Here is an 18,332-nt window from a genome sequence, read left to right on the forward strand (position 1 = left end):
CCAAAGTTCTGAGAAATCTAGAATAAGAGTAAACACTTTTCTAGTCCTTTTTTGCAGTGCCTTATGGGGGATTTTCCACTCTGTGTTTTAAACTAACATTTATAACCCTTAGTAGCTAACACTTATTCTGTACTTTGTTCCAGGTTCTATACTAGGCACTTTATATGCATTAACTCATGTAATTCTTAAAACAACCCCATAGATTAAGTACTATTATTCCCTCTATAGTACAGATGAGGGAATAGGCCCAAGAAAGTAGAGGGATTTGCCCAAGATTACAAGGCTAGGAAGTGGCAAAGCCAGGATTTCATTCCAGGCAGGCTGGATCTAAGGTCTGTCCACTTAACCACTTTCTGAGGGCCTCCAAGTCCAGGGGTAAATCCAAGGACTTTTAGTATTTTTAAAAAAGGACAAGATCTTGATTGTTTATAGTTCATGATGCGTGATCAAAACTGAAAGTTTCTGTGATATGACTGCCCTTGCACTGTTCACCATGTAAGAACTTATTCACTATTGAAGAACTTGTTCACCATGTAAGAACTTGTTCACCATGTAAGAACTTGTTATGCTTCAGAAGATTGGAGACTGTTGAGAATTAGGCTTGGGGTTGATTAATGATTGTGCATTGAGTCCCCTGTACAGAATTTTATTGTTGTTAACAACCATTTGATCAATAAATATGAGAGATGCCCTCTCAAAAGAAAAAATTAAAAAAAAAAGGACAAGATCTCTCACACAAGTTTATACTTCACTAGTGCTTTTTTTTTTCTTTCTTGTATATGAAAAGAACTAGATGTCATTTATAATCTGATTTCAATTAAGGGTAAATATACTGATTGCCAACTTTGTGAAAGTTGGGGAAATGCTTGACCCTACCACATTTTCACTGGGTAGTCTATTCTTTATTTTCAGCTTCTAAGGAGGAGGGCTGGCTTTTGCCTGGGAAAAATTTGCCAACTGCACGGATCAGTTCCAACTTTTCAATACATCTACTGAAGTGATACAGCAGTAATATTCTTTCAATGTTGTAAACCTGTCTTTTAAAGATTCTGTTGCTGTCTTAACAACCAAAACTATTTTTGTAAACATCATTGTTGCATTTTTCTTCAAAGAATTTTATAATCTCTTTGATACTTTCAAGGATATTTTGCACAATGAATTTTGATTCTCACATCTTTTTGCTGATACCATTAATTTTACTTAAAATTGTACCAAATTAATAGCCAGCAAACACAGTAAAAGTTATTATTTTTTCTAAGTAACATTTGGTTTGCTTTTTAGAATACATGATAAATGGTGCAACTGTTTGACCTCATTCTTATTCTTCACTTCATTTTTTCATCCCTCAGGAGTTTACAATATGGATAGAATAAAAAATTCTATGAGGCAGAGAAAATAAAGATTCACAGATTCACATCATTTTGTCATGTGTGATAAAATTCCCAAAACTTTGTACCTGTAGAATGTTTTGGAAAATCTATTTTTACTTAAGGTGGATAATTTTTAATAAGAATATAAAATTAAAAAAATTCATATTACATAGTCATGTATCAAATTAGCAGGAAGTACATTTGGCTTATTCCATTTAATTATCACAGCATTAAATACTAGTTATTTAATGGCAATTGTCAGAATGAAAATACATGTAGATTTAAATTGGGAACTCAAAGATATCATTCTGTACAATCAACAAACAGCAGATCCTACAAACTGCAAAGTGAAGGTCAAGTTTAGTCCGTGTCTAATTCCAGTGGAATACAGTAGATTCTTGTTATGCACAGTAATTGTAGTCTATAAAGTTGCTTCAAACACACAATTGGCAAATACTGAACCATTTTTCCTAGGGGAGACACGAGACTAGGTTCCTGTGAAACTTTGGTCACAGCATTTTCATTGACTGATCAATACATAGCCTTGTTTTATGTGTGTTTCTGTTTAAAGATATTTTATCTTTACTTTTTTGGCACTAAAGAGACCAGAAAAAGGACCCTAGTGTGGATGGTGTCCCTTAACATGTGGTGCGGTCGTGTTGTGCATGACCCGACCAATCACTGATTGCACAACTAATCCCTCAACAGTTTTTCTAAAATAGTAAACTATTTCAAACTTATAGTTTTACAACTGAAAGATCATTTCAGTAAGGCCATGGAGGATGGTGTCATGTACAACAGCTCTGTTTTGGCTAGTTGAGGAAATGTAGATTAAAATTGAATTAAAATGTGTTGGATAAAAATTATGTAAGTTCAGAAAAAAATGTATTTATCATGGGTGTTTATCATTACCCTCTATTTACCCAGCTAAAATATTTTTAAAGTACTTTAAATTTTGGTAAGTGTTTTGCTTTTTTATTTAACAGAATGATCTGTAATTTCCTTTAGTGGTGGAACGGGAGGTCCATGAGTTGGTTATTTTCCATAAAGTGAGCTCTCAGTGGTTCTCTAAACTTACCTTACAGTAAAGTTGTAAAATGGATCATATTTATTTTAGGCATAAAAAAACATTGGAAACAGTCATATGTATGGAGAAAAAGAAAATGGTCTTTAAAAATAAGCAATACAAAAATTTATGAAGATCTGTGGTAGTGACATCGACAAATTGTTTTATAACTAGGCTACGTTGTCATAACAGAACAAATAAGGGACAGGGATTTGTTTTAGGATGAATTGGTAAAACTAAATCATTGCTGAAGAAGGACTTATTTATTAGAGGGCTCAAACAAAGAAGAGAACAACTCAAGTCTCAGGGAGGGCTGAGAATGGCTTTAAAGACCTTTAAATGCTGTCACAATAGCAGTAGATTTTCGTGGTCTCTATTTCCCCGAGGAATCTCTGTTGGATGACTAAAGTAGTCATTCGTAGCCTTTGGCAACATTTCATTCAGTTGTTTAGGAAAATACTTAAGTCAAACATAAGTTTTAAAAACAGTCTCTAGACAACTAAAATGTCACAGGAATGGTTTCAGTGTCAGGTTTCTAAGTATTAATAAAAAGCCCCCAAACTTGCTATTGTATCAAAAATTTTCCCTTGAGAAATAGGTATATTTGCAAGACAAACAAGCACACAAACAAAAGGAGGAAACCAGAGTAATAATATATTTATGGTGCCAAAAGAAAGCTCAAAAGAAAAGCCGAAGTTTTAGATGGAATAAGAGGGAGAGAAAGGGAGAGTTCTGCATCACCCCAGAGATACTTCTGAAGCATTTTTATCTTTTCTCAGATACCATGTTTATTTAACATATATTTCAGCATGCCTCATATTACAAAAATATTTCAGGATAAAATTTAACATTATAGCAGAATGAGCTGGAAATTTTGGTTTAAGCTGGATGTGCCCAAATGGGATTTCCTGTTCCCGAACTGCAAAAAATATTTGCCTTCCCCGATCAGCTAAATTTGTCCCAAACGAACTCTCTCTTCTGCCTCCTCTGCTCCATCTCCTTGCTGTCTACAGGCCTCCCCATGCTTCTGGCCTATGTGAGTAGCTCAGAATCCAGCTGATTCCATCTCCAAATTTTCTCCCCTCACCATTGGCATACCATTCCCACAGTCCCAGCTCTCACCTGACCTAGGACAGAGCCCCCTCCTGCAGGCCTCCTCGCCCCCTCTATCTCTACCAATATATCCCACCTACTATTGCCCTGTTATCTTCCTTTGGGTGAAGCATTCATAATGTTGCTCTTCAAAACCTTGACCAGTGAATTGACTTCCCATACACCATAGTCCAAACTCAGCCTGGCATCTACTTTGGGGGATCCCATTTCTATAAAAAAAGTAGTTATGTGAGGTGTGCTAGGACACACAATTGGCAGCTTCCTGTTTGCTGTCATTATAAAGAAAACACAGAAATCTGCACTGAGGGAGTATAGTTCGTAACACATTGCCCACACATGTGGTTTTGGGAGAAATCTAGGCTGGGACATGCTTTGTGCATTTTTACTTCCTCCCTTGCCAGCCTTCAACTTTTATCACCATAGTCCCAGCTAGTCCCAAATTGTAATCCCTTCCAGGTTTCATCTCAGACCTGCAACTGTACTCAGAATCCTCCCTCTCAGCTCTCAAAGGACACGTCATCAGATGTTGCTGTGAGGACTCACCCAGCTCACGTCTGGACATCCCAGGAAGCTCAAAAACATCCGGGCAGGGGCCAGGCTACTCACTTTTTCTGTGACCACCTACCTCAAAAGTACATTGCTTTCACACAGAGAAACATGTTTCTCTGAGTAAATACATTTCATATGTGTGCATTTGTTTTTTTCAGCCTCACTGATGCATAATTGACAAATAAAATCATAAAATATTTTAAGGTGCATGGTGACGATCTGGTATATTCACACACTGTGAAAGGAACCTTCCTGTCTAGCTAATTAACCCATCCATCACCGACACTGATGTTTAAAAACTGCAAATTGATATCTCTTATCATGGAGAGTTGCCCAGTTGACCAGAGTTACCAGAATTAGACTTCATAAAATTGAATTCTGAAATTATCGCATGAGACTTTCTCAGGTTGGTTCTCCTCCAGGTGTTTTGACGTTTCCTAACTTTTGCGTTTCCTTGGGCAGTGTTTTTTCATCGAAAATTTAACAAGTGTGTAGTGTAGTGATGCTACTGAAAGGAAAAACTGCAATTTGAAAACATGTTTATTACAAACTGTACTATTAAGAGATTTATGAAAGCCTAGTGTCCATTAAGGTTTTTTTTAAAAAATGTTGCTTCAAGTGAAAGCATTGAGGTGATACTGGATTGGATATTTGGTAGTGTTACTGTAAAATCAGAAACCATTGTCAAGGGCAAAAAGTCTTCAGAGAGAGTACTGGATGCATGTAGATGGCATGAAGAGAAATCGCCATCTCTCTCTCCGATTTTTAATTTTAGAAAGCACACAGGTCTACCAAGGGCCTTAACGTGAGGTGAACAGTGATTCCATTTTTTAGGTTCTGCAAAAAATAGTGGGATTTTAGGCGGGTTACTCACCTTTGTGCTTTATAAAGCACAGGTCCGATCCTCATTCCACCACTGATCAGCTGTATACTCTTAATTTATTTCATTTCCCTATCATTGTTTCCTCATTCAAAAAATGGATTATTCTAATACCCACTTCATAATCTTGTTTTATTTAATGAGATCATACGTGGAAAGCTCTTAGGGCAGGTCTTGGAAGAACACTTGTGAGTCTCATCACGGGGAGCTGTGGCTGTTACTGACACTCGGAGTACTATTATATTTGCCTGCAGGATTGTTGAGAAAGTTAAATTAAAGGACCATCACTAGGACAGGCTACATAATTTGCGGAGCTCAGTACAAAATGAAAATGTAGGGCTCTTCGTTCAAAAATCACTAAGAATATCAAGACTGGGCCAGCGGAGCCGTAAACCCGGCGCGGGACCCTTTTCTGCGCATGCCCTCGAAGCCGCCTCCGGGGCTGCGAGCAGAAGCGTTTGCACACAGTAGGCGCTGAGTAAATGCCGTTCACCTGTGTGTCTGCACGCGTCTCCACCTCGCGCGCCCCAGCGCCCTTGGCAACGGCCACTCGCTGTCGCTTGTCCCCGACTTGAGGACAAGACCTGGAATGCGCTCGCGGAGGAGACCGCGCTGCGAGCCCGCGCAGCCCGGTGCTCCGACCCGTGTCTGCCGCTCGGCCGCGGCGCCGGCGCAGGGACCCCGGGCCCGACAGAGGGCGGCCCGGCCCGGACGCGCGTCCCGCGAGCGCCGCCAGCTCCCGGGCTCGCCGCCGCGCCGCGTGTGGACCCGTTTCCGAGGAGACGCGCCCGGCGGCCCCGCGCGCCGCAGCCCGGCTCCCAGCCGCTCGCGGGGCCCGGCGCGCCGCGCGGTCGGCCGACATGAGTCGCGGCGGCTCCTCCGGCTCCGCTAGCCTGGACCGCGCCCGCCCCGGCGTCCTGGCGCCCGCGTCTGAGGTACGGTTCCCGCCGCGGGCGGCGCCGAGAGCACCCAGGGCGGGCGGCCCAGGACGCGCGAGGCGCTCCGGTTTGCGAACTTCCCTCTCCAGGGCGCGGTGGGCGCTCGCGGATGGGCGCCGCCTTGGAGGGACCGGCCGGGCCGGCGGCCGCCCACCGTTTGCAAGATACGGGCAGGCCCTGGGCTTGTGAAGTGCGTCTGCATTTTAGGTTGCACCAATTTGCTTCTCTGACCATTTAAATGGGTTAAATCCTGTGAATGTCGGGCTCCTGTAGAACCCCCACCCCCTTCCTCTCCCGGGAGCGAATAATTCTTTGGTTTAATTGACGCTACGAGCTACTGAGACGTGATTTAGAGCAGTTGCTTCGAATTCTGATGTGGTAGGATTCATACCAGTCCTGAGCAAAGTCGCTGGTCTTTTTGGTGCTAATCATTTCAGAAAGAATACTTCAGTTTCAGTTGTCATGGGATCTGTTTACTTATTTACTCCCAGGAGGTGTACACACACACACACACACACACACACACACACAAACACACACACGACGCTCGGGCTGGCTCAGCCTGGGTTAAGTACCCTCTTTTGGACCTGCTGTTAGGGGCCCACCAGGCATAGAGTGTGTCAAGGGTGGTTGCCAGGCATTGGGAAATTTGTGTGCAGCTGAACTGTTAACCTAAGAGGTGTCCTCAGCCTGGCCGTACTGACCACAGGAATCTCGGGAGCTGCTTTTAGATTCAGAACATGCGGTGGATTCTCCAACATGCTATAAGGAATTCTTCTAATATTCAGTAGCTTTGATTGTTGCCTTACATCTGACCTGTATTTAGATTTCTCCGATTCTTGGCATATCTGTGGAAAATAGCCAAATTTTCTTCCATTTGATATTTGCATATTTTATTCTGGTGTCGTTTGTGAATTAAGAATGTTAACCCTTGCATAAGTACCTAATAGCTTTTCTATTATTTATATTTGTTTGGAGAACCAATTGAAAGTAAATCACGGACATCATGACCCTACATCCCTAAGTACTTTAGGGTGTGTATCCTAAGAACAAGGACATTCTCTGACTAAAATATAATGATCAAATTCAGGGTGTTTAACATTGTTACAATTATATTATCTAATGTACACTATCAACAAAAATTTAACCAGTTGTCTTAATAATGCTATTTACTGCAGAAATTTTTTTCCTTTTTTTTAGTTGTTATGTATCTTAGTCTGTGTGAACCTGGAATAGTTTCTCAATCTTTCTTTTCCTTTGGTGATACTGGTATTTTTACAGAGTCTAGGTCATTTGTTTGTAGAATAGGTTAATGTGATTGTTTTTTATGATCAGATTTTTGGGAGATACTATGTAAGTGATGTGACTCAGTGTGTCATACCAGGAGTTGCATGAATATCAGTTTGTTCCACTACTGGTGATGTTCCTTATTGGTGGTATCTGCCAGAGCTTTCCACAGTAAAGGTGGAAAAATAAGTAAGTTTTAGCAATAAATAAGTGATCATATTGAGTAATCTTATTGATTCACATTGAGATTTTGGTATAAATTTTACTATCTACATAAAGGAAAATATCCACCAATCCCAAGATTTTAATTGACTAGAAAGACCTGAATTTTACTGAGAATAAAAGTAGAAGCAGGAAGGCCAGTATTTATTACTGTTAATTTTTCAGTTTACAAAATACTACATCTGAGACATTCTTATAACAGGTAGGCAAGACGGGAATTTCTCATTGTGTAGATGATGGAATGGCTTGCTCAATTAGCAAATAGTGGACTCAAATATCTTTCTTTTGAAAGTTTAGTACTTTTCCTACCACACCAGGATGCATAGAAAGACATTAAAATACTAAGCAGGGATAGTGTGCAACTGTATGAAGAAACAGAATACTGCAGAGACTGATCATACCACTTATTATCTGTGACACCTTGGGCAAAAAGATTACTTAAGGTCTCCTAACTTTCGTTTCTTCACCTGAAATATTTATTTTAGCATAATTTTGTGGTTTCACAATTAATATATGTAAAGAGTCCATAGAGTGACAGACAAGTGCTTATTAACATTAGCTATTCTTACTCCTTATAACTTCTGGAATTTGCCTTGACATCACAACACCCTACCACCTACTACAGTAATATTGCCATTACTGACACTTCTATCAATACCTCAGCCACCACCTCAATAATTAGTTACTGATGATCCATGGGAGGGACTGAGGACACAAGTGAATTTGATACAGTCCCTACTCTCAGTGAAGAATTATGATCTCACAACTGAGAGACACAGACACATAAACAGATGACTGGTTCATTGTTATCATCCATGAAACAAATTTAATGCTGCATTTTTCTCAGGTTGGGTTTACTGCTAATTAAATCACCAGCAGAGTTTTACTAGGCTAGAAAATGTGACAAACACCAAGAGCAATATTACATGAATTGAAGTGTTAACAGCTCAAGCCTGGAGGACAGAAACACGCGTTGGGGAAATTTACAAATACACCTTTGGGCAGAACAGTGTAACTTTGCGATGCATTTGAAATAAAGTATGGAAGCTGAAAAATGTTACCAAATCTAAGTGTAGTATCATCAGCTGGGAAAAAGCTATAGCATTCACTTAGTGAAAAGTACTGGGATTTTGTATCAGAGGTACAAACAGTGGTGACTTTCCAGCTACTTTGCTGTGCTACTGTTTTCACATGCCTGGGAGACCTGAACTAAAATTATGGCTCCAGTGTAGACTATTGTTGGGAATTTGAGCCAGTTTCTTTCCTCTTTGTAAAACAAGGGCTAATGGGAGTAACTCTCTGACAGGCTGTTATGAGAGGCAAATGTAAATAGCGACACAGTTATGAACAACTATAGACTCAAAGCAAAGTTCCTCAAAGCAGAGGACTGAGAGCTGGTCACGTATGATTATGAAGGAAATCAAGTCAATTTTCCCTTTATTTCCACTTTTTAAAAAATTGTGGAAAAATACACATAACAAAATTTATCATCTTAACCACACTTGAACTACACAGTTCGGTGGCAGTAAGTTTATTCACATTACTGTGCAACCATTACCACCATCCATCTCTAGAACTATTTTCATATTGCAAAACTGAAACTCTGTACCCCCTAAACTGGAACTCCCCATTGCCTCCTTTAAGTAGCCCCTGGCAGCCAGCATTCTGTTTTGTGCATCTGAATTTCACTACCCTAGGCACCTCATATAAGTGGAAGAATCATACTGTTTGTCCTTTTGTAACTGGTTTGTTTCACTTAGTCTAATGTCCTCAAGGTTGATCCATGTTGTAGCACATGTCAGAATTTTCTCCCATTTTAAGGCCGAATAGTGGTCCATTGTATATGAATACATATATACAATGTCTTGTTTAACTATTGCTCTGTCCATGGACACTTGGCTTGTTTCCACCCTTTGGCTATTGTGAATAATGCTGCTGTGATCATGAGTGTACAAAAACCTCTACAAGATCTTTCAGTTTTTTGGGGGTATATACCCAGAACTTGGACTGCTAGATGATATGGTAACTCTATTTTTAATTTTTTGGGGAACTGCCATGGTGTTTTCCTTAGTGGCTGTACCATTTACTTTCCCATCAGCAATGCACAAAGGTTCCAGTGTCTTCGAGCCCTCGTCCACTCTTGTATTTTCTTCCTTCCTCTCCCTCTCTCCTTACCTCCCTCCCTCCCTCCCTCCTTTTCTCTTTCCTTCCATCCTACTTTCTTCCCTTCCTTCCTTCCTTCACACCTACCTACCTGCCTTCCTTTTTTATACTACCTATCCTAATAGGTGTGAATTGGTGTCCATTTCCACTTTTTAAAGAACGGTTTCCTCCCTCTTCTAGTTTGCTCTGTTCTTTTTTCCTTTTTCCCCTCCTGCTTTTAATCAAACTTAGGTTTAAGAGAAGATCTGAATCTAATCACGTATCTTCAAACGAACTTAAGTCACAAGGCAAACTCCCTACATAGTCAAGAAAGGAAAGAAAAAAAACAGAAGACAGAGAAAAAAAACCAAACTGACTATGGAAACAAATACAAATATATCAGTAACTACAAACAATATAAAAGGACTAAGTGCTCTGTTAACTGACAAAATTGTCAGATTGAATTAAAAAAAATCTAGGTATATGCTATTGAAAGACACATATAAACAAAAGTATATGAAACAGTTGAAAGCGAAGTGTATAAAAGAGTTTACCGGGCAAATGATAATCTAAAGAAAGCTGATTACATATAATAATAATAATGTACAAAATACTTTTAAGACAAAAAAAGCATTACCAGAGGTAAAGAGGGTCACTAACTATATTGATACCAATTATCTCACTGTCACATAATTATAAAACATTTCACTTACCAGGAAGTTATAACAATATTAAATGTGTATGCAATAACATAGCATCAAAACTTGACATCCAAATACATGAAACAAAAGTTGACAGAAGCAAAAACTCAAAGGAGATATAGACAAATCCAAACTAGAGTACTTTTCTTAGTATCTGAGAGATCAACCAGATAAAAATTCAGTAAGAGAGCTTCTAAAAAAGCTTAAAATACAAAAATACAGATGCGGTGGTGAGCTGTTGAGAAGAAGAAAGTATATAAAATATTTGAGATACTGCTATAAAGGTTAACAGGATGATTTTTTCCCTTTGACCAGGGGAATATATACCTTTAGACTATGAAACAATTGGACAGAATCCTAGAAATTGTACTCTATTGGTAGGGATTGAACTAGCTAATTACAGGTTTTCCTCGTGTTTTAAATAAAAAAGGGCTTTATACTATCTAAAATAAATGATGACAATCTGACCATGATAAAACATTAGGCAAACTGAGTTTGAAGGATTTTCTACGAAATAACTGACCAGTGTTCTTCAAAAGAGTCAAGATTGTGATTGTTGGAAGCCAAGGAGACATGAAACTAAGTGCGATTTGGGAGCCTGGAAAAGGATATGAGTGGAAAAACTAGTGAAATTTGAATAAGGTCAGTATGTTATAGTATTGTACCAATATTAAATTCCTTGTTCTAATAAACGTACCTCGGTTATGCAAGTTATCAATATTAGGAAAAGCTGAGTCAAGGGTAGTCAGAGACTCTGTTCTGATATTGCAGCTTTTCTCTCAGTCTAAAATTATTTAAAAGTAAAAAGTTTATAAAGTAAATGATAACCAGTTGATTCATTTGATATCCAGTTGACTCATTTGATATTGTTTATTTCAACTACAGCTCTTAGTCACTCTTACCTAATTTTCCTTGGACCACCTGGCTTTAGAACGCAGCATGAAAGAAAGCATTCAAGGGACAAGTAGGAGAGAAGTTTTTAAACACCAAACCGAAAGCAAGATTTTCTTTGCATATTTTTTAATGATTGTGTGTGTATTTACTTAATGTTGCCAAATATAATGTGCAGTATATTTGAAACAATAGTGAATGCTCCTTGGTTTGTACTTGAGTTGAGTTGACTAGTGATAAAGACTTTTTTTCTGTGTTCAAGGACAACTTAAAAAAATTTAATTGAAAGAGGGAGTAACTTTTGCTGCACCAGAAATTATTTATGCTATGTACTTTACCCAAGGTTTCTTTTTTTCTTTGTTTCTCTTCCAATTTTTTTCCCTTTGAAATTGGTGCTTTGGTGGCTTTGATCTAAGGCAGAAAATTTCAAAGGCATTTGGTGAATGGACCAGTAACACTACATCCTGTCTCTTACTGATGCCCTGTATCTATTGATCATGGCTTCGATACCTACATATTTAGATAGTGCCTGAATAAGAATAAATATTGCTTATAAAAATAAGTATATGAATTATATATCTGGGTAACTGACATAGCTCCCTTTTCATTGACTGAATTTACCCTGTGATTTCCCTCTTGTGACTTCCCTGTTAGCTTTGTACAGAAATGGGTTTCTCAGCATTTTCAGGACATCATAGTCTACCCTTAATGTCAATGCCAAGGGGAACAGTTTTAAAACCTGACTGTAGTTATCACATTTCTAAGTCTCCTCTACTTCAGGGTAAAAGCGATGGATAGTAGTGGTGAATACCAACAAGGAAGTCTTGACACTGAAATCTTGTGAATGTTTGGACAAAGCAAAGATGAGAACTTGGGAGGAAATGCAAAACAAAGACTCTTGCTTAGTGAATCAGACGTCGTGTCAGTCACCAACCCGGCGACCTTTCACTGGAGTCTCAAACTCTTTGTGAGGCACCAAAGATATGGACATTCTTTCCTTTAGCAACTATAAAATGAGTGTCTATTCTAAAGCAGGCACTGTTTCAGATCAGCTTCCATTTCCATAAAAGTTATATTCTTGTGGGGGAAATAAGTAATAAAAAAGTAAACACACAAACAAGATAATTTACGGTAAAAAAAGAGAAGAGTGGTAAATGCTTTGAAAAGAACAGAAAGCATGATAACAGGCCTGAGACTGACTGGGGAAGGGTGGCCTGCTTGGGTTAGGGTCGGCAGGGTGGGCTCCCCAGGGAGAGGAGTCTGTGCTGAACTGGGGAGGATGTTGGGAGGGAGTGTTCTCAGAAATAACAAGATCAACTGCAGGCCCTTAGGCAGGAACAGGGGCCATGTGTGTAAAAAGAATACAGTTTGTAGAATGTCCTTCCGTTTGGGTATGCCTAATATTTCCTCCTTATAGATTCAGGTTAATCGTTTTGGCAGTTGTGGTGATTCTTTTTGAGCGATGTGTTCTTCCCGGTGATCATGGAGCCTTATGTCAGTTTTATCTCATGACTGATGTTATGAGAGTCACAGAAAGGCTGAGAATCTGTTCAAGATTAAACAGACTAAGCATTCCCAACAGCACATGCAGCACATGTATAGTTGTTCTAAGAAAGATTATTGAGAAAATATGGTATTGTTGTTAAATTTCTTCAATTTGATAATGGGACACAAAGGAATGTCCTTGTTCTTTGGAGATAAATGCTGAAGTATTTAGGGATAAAAGGCCATGTTCTCTGTAAATTACTCACAAATGATTCAAAATCGTAATGTACACATAGGGAAAGGAAGAAATCAAATGTGGTAAAATGTTCTTACATTTTGAATCTAAGGGAAGCATATACTTAAGTTAATTGGATTATTCTTGCAGCTCTTCTGTAAGATTGAAATAAAACTTAAAAAAAGTGTGCCTCCAACAGATGGGGTTACAATGTAGAAGGCAGTGTTTCTAACTATTGAGCTTACAGTATAGAGAACTGAACAATAAATGCTAGCAAATAAAAGTTTAAAAAAGGAAGAAGGCCAGTGTGGCTGGGGTAAAGATACAGTCCTGGATAAGGAGCTGGCAGGCAAGACAGGCAAGCAAACAATTAAACTGGATACTCCGGTAGACCAGGGGAGGGGATGCAGAAAGGGAAGTTTTGCTGAGGCTCTTGCGGGCAGTGGTGGTGGTGGTGAGGGACGGTGTTGTCTTTGAGGCATTAGCAGGACATACAGGTGATGTTCAGTAGAGAGGTGGAAACGTGGCTCTCGCTAGAGATGCAGATTCGGGAGCCGTCAGTTACTGGAAGTTGTGGACATCCCAGGAGAGCATGAAGTAGGCCAGTGAAGGTGAAGAGGCAAGAAGGCTGGGGACAGGACCCCAGAGAATACCAAGTCAAGGAGTGTGTGGAGGAGGAGGGGCTACAGGAGGGGCTGCGAAAGGTGGGCCAGATAGGCCGGAGAAAGGAGAGATGCTAGGGGATGGTGTGTGGAGATGAGTAAGAGAGCTCCAGGAGAGTGTGTGGCACTGGGTGACTGCCTGCCTGCGGGGTAGGGGGTGAGGGGTCACAGTTCCTGGGGCTTGGTGGTCAGAGCAGTCTTCTCCCAGGAAGTGAAATTTAGGCTGAGCTCTGGAAGGTGAGTAGGAGTTAGCTTGGCAAAGGATTGAGAGTGTTTGTATTGGATAAACTTTCTTTGTGGCACAAAGCTTGCGTGACGGCTGTGGGATGGGAGGAAGCAAGGTCCATACAGGCAACTGCAGAAGGCTGGAGTGTGGTCGGGACGGTGAGGTGAGAACATAGTGGGAGATGAGCTTGGTGAGGTAGCTGGGGCCAGATTGTGTACTTAATTCAGACCTTGCATAATATTTATTACCTGGTGGCTATAAATAATAATAATAATAATGCTCTCCTGGAGCATTCTGATAAGGTGAAAATCACCTCAAGAAAGGAAATAAACAAAAAGAGGCTGATAGTTGCTTAAAGAGCTCCAGAGAAAAATTCCACATTTATACTAATTTTAGAAATGAATTACTTGTTACAGTCACAATGGAAGGAAAAGGCAAGACAAAACATCTTTTAATTTTTTCTGATTAACTAGTGATTTAAGTGACATTTATCAGTGAGTTTACAGAGTAAAGCTGATGAAGTTATAAAGCATGGATTAATGTAATTTCCTGTACGTCCAGCATGTACAACTTCCATATCAAGATTAGCTGTTGCACAGGGCATGACAAGCTTCTAAAGACAGTATGAGTTAAAGAAACAGTTGCAAATTTATTAGCCAAGATAATTTCATAACACAATACAGAATACTATAAATGAGATAGGAAGGGTCCTTTACCCTAACAAGGACTAAGGTCCATAATTTTGGTTCCTTCAAGGTAAGGATTTGATAGTTGTTTTATGCTTGACCCTTATCTAACAAAATGTGGATGAATAATCCATGTTCTTTTCCTCCCAGTATATCTTGGTCAACTATCTCCTATCCTCTCCAGCTTCTTTTAAGGCTCATAGTTCTGCTCTGGATTGATCTCTAGCCAAGGCTAATTCTAAAACATAAAGCTTATTGTTTCCTATTTTTATAAGAGGTGAGTAAAATTCCATGTATACTTCTAAGGGGCCATTGTTTAGCACTACTAAGGTGCTATTATAATTGAGTAAAGAAGTAGAGCCAGGTATTTTTATCTTTGATATGCTACCCCTAGAGATGTGAACAGAGGGAAGAAACCTTTCCATTCTGTTTGGTCTATCCATCATCCACCCATCCATCTACCCATCCATCCATTCATTTATTCAACAAGCACTGAACATATATCCACTCAACAGATCGTCATAGGCTAGGAAATGTGCTTGGTGCTAGGGATACAAATGTAATTAATTTCTAGGTTCTGCCTTCAAACTCACAACCTTGTAGCTGAATCATTCATTCATTTGTTAATATTCAGCATGTATTCGTGAGCATCCACTCTGTACCTGGCACTGTAGTAGATGCTGAGGATACAGTGCCGAAAAACAGACACAGGGCCTGCCCTCCTAGAGCTTACATCTGCTGGGATGCATAAAAACAGGTGTAGACTGTAAGAGCTGTGCTCCCCAAACAGGACCTGTGGCTACAGGGTATACACAAAATGGTTTGAGAGGTGCAGGAAGAAATAGTTAAATTTTTATTTATCTTAATCTCACTTCACTTAATTTCTATTTTTTTGGCTATTTTATAATGCACCTAATCTGTGCAATAGTACTTGTATACCATTTATACATAAATAAATATTTAAATTTAGTCCATAAATTCATACTGATAGGTTCATAAACAAAAGCATTTGCAGACCCCAGGGTAAAAGCGTGGATTTAGGATCAGAAAGACTTGTAGGTTTGAAGTCAGTTTCTGTTATTCCCTAGCTGTGGATCCTTGGGCAAATCCAGCCTCCTTATATTTTGTAAGAATTGTAAGAATTGAGTGTAATCATATTAGTAAAGTGCTTACATTGTGTCTGTTTATATAAAATCCTTAAAAAAATGTTGACTAATGTTACTTTTGTTAGTATTCATGTGATAATTATAAAAATGCAGGTATCATCAAAGTGATACACAAAATATTGAGAAGGGATTATTATGTAATGACCCTTAGTGTCATGAAAATGTTATAATAAATTGTTGGTGGGAATGAAAATTGATGGTCCAAATCCTTAAAATTTTCATTTACTTGGACCCAGTTACTTCCCTTCTGGGAATTTATCCTGAGAAAACAATCAGAAATTCCAATATAAAATTCTGCATTTTATAATAGCGACAGACAAAAAAAGAACTAAATGTCCAAAAATAGGAGAATGGTCAGATTGAATTACACCTTTATGAAGGAATATTGTGCAGTTCTTCATGTTTTTAAAGGATATTTGGGAAAATACTAATATTTAGTGAAAAAGATCAAATACAAAATTATGGTTATAATGTGACTCCAATTGTATTTTTTAAAAGAGTGCACAATATATGTATATGTAGGAAAAGTACTATAAAGAAATGTACCAAAATATATCAGTATTGTTCTTGACCGGTAGAATGAGGGTGACATTCATTTTTAGATGACATTCTAAATGATTAGATAATCAATGACATTCTTTGGTTAGATAATCAGAGAATTATTAACCAAAATAAATAAAACAAGATGAAGGTAAAGGCAGGAGTGGTAATTGGAATGGAAGACCCTGCCTGGGGGGTATCTTTTTTCCCCCACAAGACTGAAGGTTTAGTTGGATATCAGACACTGGGGCAGAAACACTGGTAATGGGGGCTGAGTGAGAAGAGATTTGTGGACCTTAAGGAGTTCATTCCTGGTCTTCGGTGTGCAGCTTTTGTAGGCAGGAGGAGGCTGAGCAGGTGTGCATGTCACCACGTCTCCTCTGTGGCAGTGAGAAGGTTGGATCCTCACAAAGGGAGATGGAAGGAAGGGAGCACAGTAGCAGGCTACTGCATCCACCTGTATTCAGTTTTGGATGACACTTTTAAAGGGCCGTTTCCAATCTCCATGTTGAAGTGACTTAAATTTATTACATCCAAAGAATATATGACATTTGAGAGCTTGGCAGGCTGGAGTTAGGTATAGAAGGCTTCTACACACACCTATCAGGACATGTTTCACTGGTCTGAGCAGGAAGCTAGATCCAGATGGTTGGGAATGTAGTCTTGACCCTGGACTAGAGGTCTCAGAAATATGTTTCTGATATGAACTAAATTAACGTTGTAAAATATCTGAAATGATATTCAGAGGATTGGCTGAAGAACGTGCATTCATTCATTCTATGTTCTACTTCAAAATTGTCCTTGAAAAGCCAGAACCTGAGAGATATCTGCTTGGACTCCATTGTTTTGATCCTGCTATAGAAATGCTTTTGCTGAACAAGACCTGGATTATGCTGTTGGGTTGTTTCATGAGTTTAGAAATTTGTCATGATTTCCCACAGTGAATAGATGGTTGTTACTGAGCAACTTGTCTGCTTCACCTTCTGGCTGCAGTGGACTGTGTGGCTCAGGCTGATCTGCCCAGGGGAGCCGTGTCAAACTGGAGTCCCTCTGTCACGTGACACCAGTAGACGTGTGTGATACTTTCTTGCTTCCTCTTACTCTTTCCCTCTTTTAATTTTTCTTTACTTCTATTTGCCTACTTCCTTTTTTGTTTTTCTTGTTTTGACATTGGATAAGAAATCAACATGAACCTTTGAATGGAGGTTTCTATGCAGGAAACACCAGCAGGGTGAGACTTGTCTTTGGTTTATGATCTTGCCACAGTACAGGAGAAGCTATTCAGTTATTGGGAGGCAGGTTCCAGAACTCCCATGGGTCAAAAGGAAGGCAGCTTTTCTCCTGTCAGGGCTTATGGTTATGTGATACATCCACTGTTTCTGGTTTGTTAATGCTACTAGAGAGGGGCAGGCTGAGGTGAGGCATAGTGGGAGAATCTGTAGGCTTCCTAAGCTAGCCATCACTGGTGCAAGGCACTCCAATAGAAGTCAGCCAGCTGCCGCAGCTGGTAGAATTTGGTATAGCATATGAGAATGGGATGAAATTGTGGAAAGAATCAAATAAGAGGACTAGGATATTAGTAAAAAGAGCATTCATCTATCCATTCATTCATTCATTCACTTGTTCACAAATAATTATTGAACGGTTTCACAAATTATTGAGGTCCTGAGCTCAGGGTTGTTGTGAAGAATGAATGGGAATAGTTCATGGGCTCAGTAAATATTAGCTGTGATTACACACACACACACACACGTATTATATTTTAGAATTGCATCAGGGTTAGTTCTTGAAGCAAACCCCAAAAAGTTTGGCATCTTAAGCTTTTCTAACTGCAGACTGTTTCCACTCAATGAAAAGAAGACTCAATTCCTTTTAATAATAGTATTAAGAATATTTTGGAATATTATATTTTTACAATAGACAGATTAAATTATATGGGTTTTAAATAAATAAAAATGACATCCAAGAGAAAAGGGATGGGAAAATATTATAAAATCAATAGATCAGCTTCTTCACAAAACTTGATTTTAGCAGAAATGTCTGTCCCAAACTTTTCCCGTAACTGCTAAGATGGAGGCACTCAGGTTTATTTCCCAGATCCCACACCCATGACGGTATCCCCTGCAGGCACTAGTGAAACCCAGAAACAACGTGCAGATACACCAAGAAAGAA

The 18,332-nt window shown here is 39.2% G+C and overlaps 1 protein-coding gene across 3 annotated transcripts in view; it reads left to right on the forward strand.

Annotated features, from left to right (window-relative positions):
* Positions 1 to 5,365: 5,365 nt before the first annotated feature.
* The window catches only part of CCDC170 (coiled-coil domain containing 170), a 78,798-nt gene continuing 65,831 nt past the window's right edge, over positions 5,366 to 18,332 (forward strand). Inside the window, exon 1 of one of the 3 annotated variants that reach the window (XM_073219763.1) lies at positions 5,366 to 5,913. In XM_073219763.1, the coding sequence (XP_073075864.1) occupies positions 5,839 to 5,913 (75 nt within the window). In that variant the 5' untranslated portion in view covers positions 5,366 to 5,838. The remainder of the gene's footprint in view (positions 5,914 to 18,332) is intronic. The other 2 variants (XM_073219764.1, XM_073219762.1) reach the window with 2 other exon arrangements.

Source organism: Manis javanica, chromosome 13, assembly GCF_040802235.1.
Source record: "Manis javanica isolate MJ-LG chromosome 13, MJ_LKY, whole genome shotgun sequence".
NCBI classification, from domain to species: Eukaryota; Metazoa; Chordata; class Mammalia; order Pholidota; family Manidae; genus Manis; species Manis javanica.